At 58.6% G+C, this 2,625-nt stretch overlaps 1 protein-coding gene across 4 annotated transcripts in view; it reads right to left on the bottom strand.

Annotated features, from left to right (window-relative positions):
- Window positions 1-867: 867 nt before the first annotated feature.
- The window catches only part of PRKAR1B (protein kinase, cAMP-dependent, regulatory, type I, beta), a 202,925-nt gene continuing 201,167 nt past the window's right edge, over window positions 868-2,625 (bottom strand). For all 4 annotated transcript variants that reach the window (XM_011977573.1, XM_011977571.1, XM_011977572.1 and 1 more), the window contains one exon: window positions 868-2,249. In XM_011977573.1, coding sequence (XP_011832963.1) covers window positions 2,077-2,249 — 173 coding nt within the window. In that variant the 3' untranslated portion in view covers window positions 868-2,076. The remainder of the gene's footprint in view (window positions 2,250-2,625) is intronic.

Below are 2,625 nucleotides of genomic sequence, written 5' to 3'. Positions count from 1 at the left end.
AATTCCAATTTATCAAATTCCCCTTTCATGGACCAGTGTCAAGTCTAAGAACAGTTTCCCTACAGTTTTATGTTTAAGTCTGTGATCCATTTTGAGTTAATTTTTGCATAAGGTGTGAGACTTGGGTCAAAGTTCCTTTGTGTTTGGCCTGTGGATGTCAGAGCCTGAATCTCCCCAAGTTTCTCTCCTGCAACCCTTATTCACTGTTGCTTATTTATTGAAATGTTTCCTGCAGGCCTACTCAGTGCCCAGTTGAAAGAGATCCTGGGGGCCTGAGGTGCATGAGTGGGCTGGGCCTGCCCTTGGAACCCGAGTTTACCATCGGGTAAACCCTCCAGAGGTCGAGGGCACCCTGGCCCTGGCACACACTGACCCCTCCCGGGGCAGCCTTGGGATCTGGGTGTCTGTGTCAGGGCCCACAAAACAGTCACAAGGAACAGGACCACCTGGGATCACGGCAGGATGTGGACCCTTGCGTGCAGAGACAGGGAGCTGGGCCCCGTCCACTTGGCCACACTGGGACACGGCGGTGGGCAGCACGGACCCTCACGTATAGTGACAGTGCTGAAATGAGAATGTCTGGATACACAGGGCTACAGAGGGTGGACAGGTGGTTCCTCGGGCTGGAAGCGGGAGCTGTTGTTTAACGGGTACAGAGTTTCCACTTGGGAAGATGAAAGGGCTGGACGTGGACAGTGGTGATGGCTGCACCACGCTGTGGATAACGCCACTGCACTGGACACTTCAAAGTGGTTAAAATGGTAACTTTTGTGTTATGTGTATTTTAGCACCATAAAGAAAAAGAAAAAGAAAAAAACCCTTATCTACAAAAGACTTCAGACCAAGGCCTCCCGAGCTGGGAAGAGGTACTTCATTGCACATTTAATGGTTCATGCAGCACTCAGAGCAGAGATAAGGTGGGGCGGGCTCACAGGTCCACAGGACACCACAGGCACAGGCGGGACACGGCGAAGTGGCTGGGGCTGGGTGGGGAGGGGCCCCACGCATCGTAACCGCCAGGAGGGGAGGGGCTGCAACGTGTGACCTCGGACCAAGGACAGCCTCCCCGGGACACAAGGGACGGGAGCAACATCGGGTGAACTGCATGGCCTCACTTGTCTTTCGGGGCACCCAGGAGCCCCCTGGGGAGCTTCTCTGCACTGGCCTCACCCCTTTGGGCCTAGCTGGCTCCCATCATCACCGCAGGACCCAAGACGCACTTAAGGGACAAGTCGGTTGGGCGGGTTGGGAAGCGTGGGGCCCGCGGCTGGCTTGACTTCTGCTTTTCCCTAACATCAACTCGCCCTGGGTGGACTTTCTAAGAAAGGTGAGAACAGGCTGCTGGAGTCCCACCAGCCCCTCCCAACGGAACCTCGAGCCCGGCCCCCCTACTGGGGTCTACCTGCGGCCGCGGCCCTGGCTCCCAAGGCAGGAGCCCCGTGTGTCTCGGTGCCTGGCTTCCTCTCCAGTTAGAGGCAAGATCAATCTCACAGCCCAGAGACTCTCCCACTCCGGCATCCGCAGCAGGGCCCCCTGGGGAGGTGGGGGTGAGGTGGGATGTGGTGGGGAGGGTGGGGGCACACATTTGCGGGAGGGGCCTCGACTTCTTTCTTCAGCCTCATCTCCCCTGGGGGGCAGCCCCTTTGACACACTCTTGCCCCCACTCGGACCTCGATCTGGGGGACCTGACCTCACAGGGTCTCCAGGCCCCAGGGGCAACGTCCTGGCCTAGTTCTGGGCAGGACCCATCCTCAAGCATCTCCAGGAGACTGGCAGGCGTGGGATGGGCCCCCCAGGACAAGCCCGCAGAGGCAGCCAGGGAGGTGTGTGGGGAGGAAGCTGGCCTGTCCCTTTCTTGCTCTTGGGATGCGCTTTGTCTGCTTGTCCTTTGATTTGGAAATGCACAAGGTGATTATTTATTCCAAAACGTGACTCCGGGGAAGGGGCAGTCCTCAGGCTGCCGGGACCCAGCCCCACCCGGCCCACACCTCACACGGCGGCTCCCGGGCCCCGACACAGACGAGCACGGCACGGCCACCACAATGGGGAGATGCGGCTGCAGGGTGGGGGCTGCACTCAGACAGTGAGGGAGATGAAGCTGTTGTAACGCTGAATGTTCCTCTTGAGGATCTCGGAGCAGGGCCCCAGCACGCGCTCGAAGCGGGGCCGGTCCAGCTTCACACACTTGAGGGGTCCCCGGGCCACGACGGTGGCCGCCCGGGGCCGGTTCAGCAGCAGCGCAATCTCCCCTGGGAGTGAAGAGAGAGGTCAGGGCCCGGCCTGGGGGCCTGGGGGTCCTGAGGCCGCAGCAGGGAAAGGCTGCACCCAGGACCCAGGAATCGTCTCCCTTTCAAGGGAAGCATGTGCCAGGCATGTTCGAATTTCAAACAAACTTGTAGCATGAGTATAGCCCGAGAACTATTTGGGATATACTTATGCTAATGAATTGTTTATTATCTGAAATTCACATTCAGCTGGGCATTGTCCTGCACTTTTTTGGGCAATCCTGCAAGAATGCCCAGGTATGCCCAGGCCTCCCTCAGGACCCAGATCCCCAACTACAGGAATGCCCAGGTGTGCCCAGGCCTCCCTCAGGACCCCAACCCCCAGCTGCAGGAATGCCCA

The sequence above is a fragment of the Mandrillus leucophaeus genome, unplaced genomic scaffold, assembly GCF_000951045.1.
Source record: "Mandrillus leucophaeus isolate KB7577 unplaced genomic scaffold, Mleu.le_1.0 Scaffold180, whole genome shotgun sequence".
Taxonomy (NCBI): Eukaryota; Metazoa; Chordata; class Mammalia; order Primates; family Cercopithecidae; genus Mandrillus; species Mandrillus leucophaeus.
The sequence above is the reverse complement of the archived record's forward strand: the minus strand, read 5'-3'. Positions and strand labels throughout refer to the sequence as shown.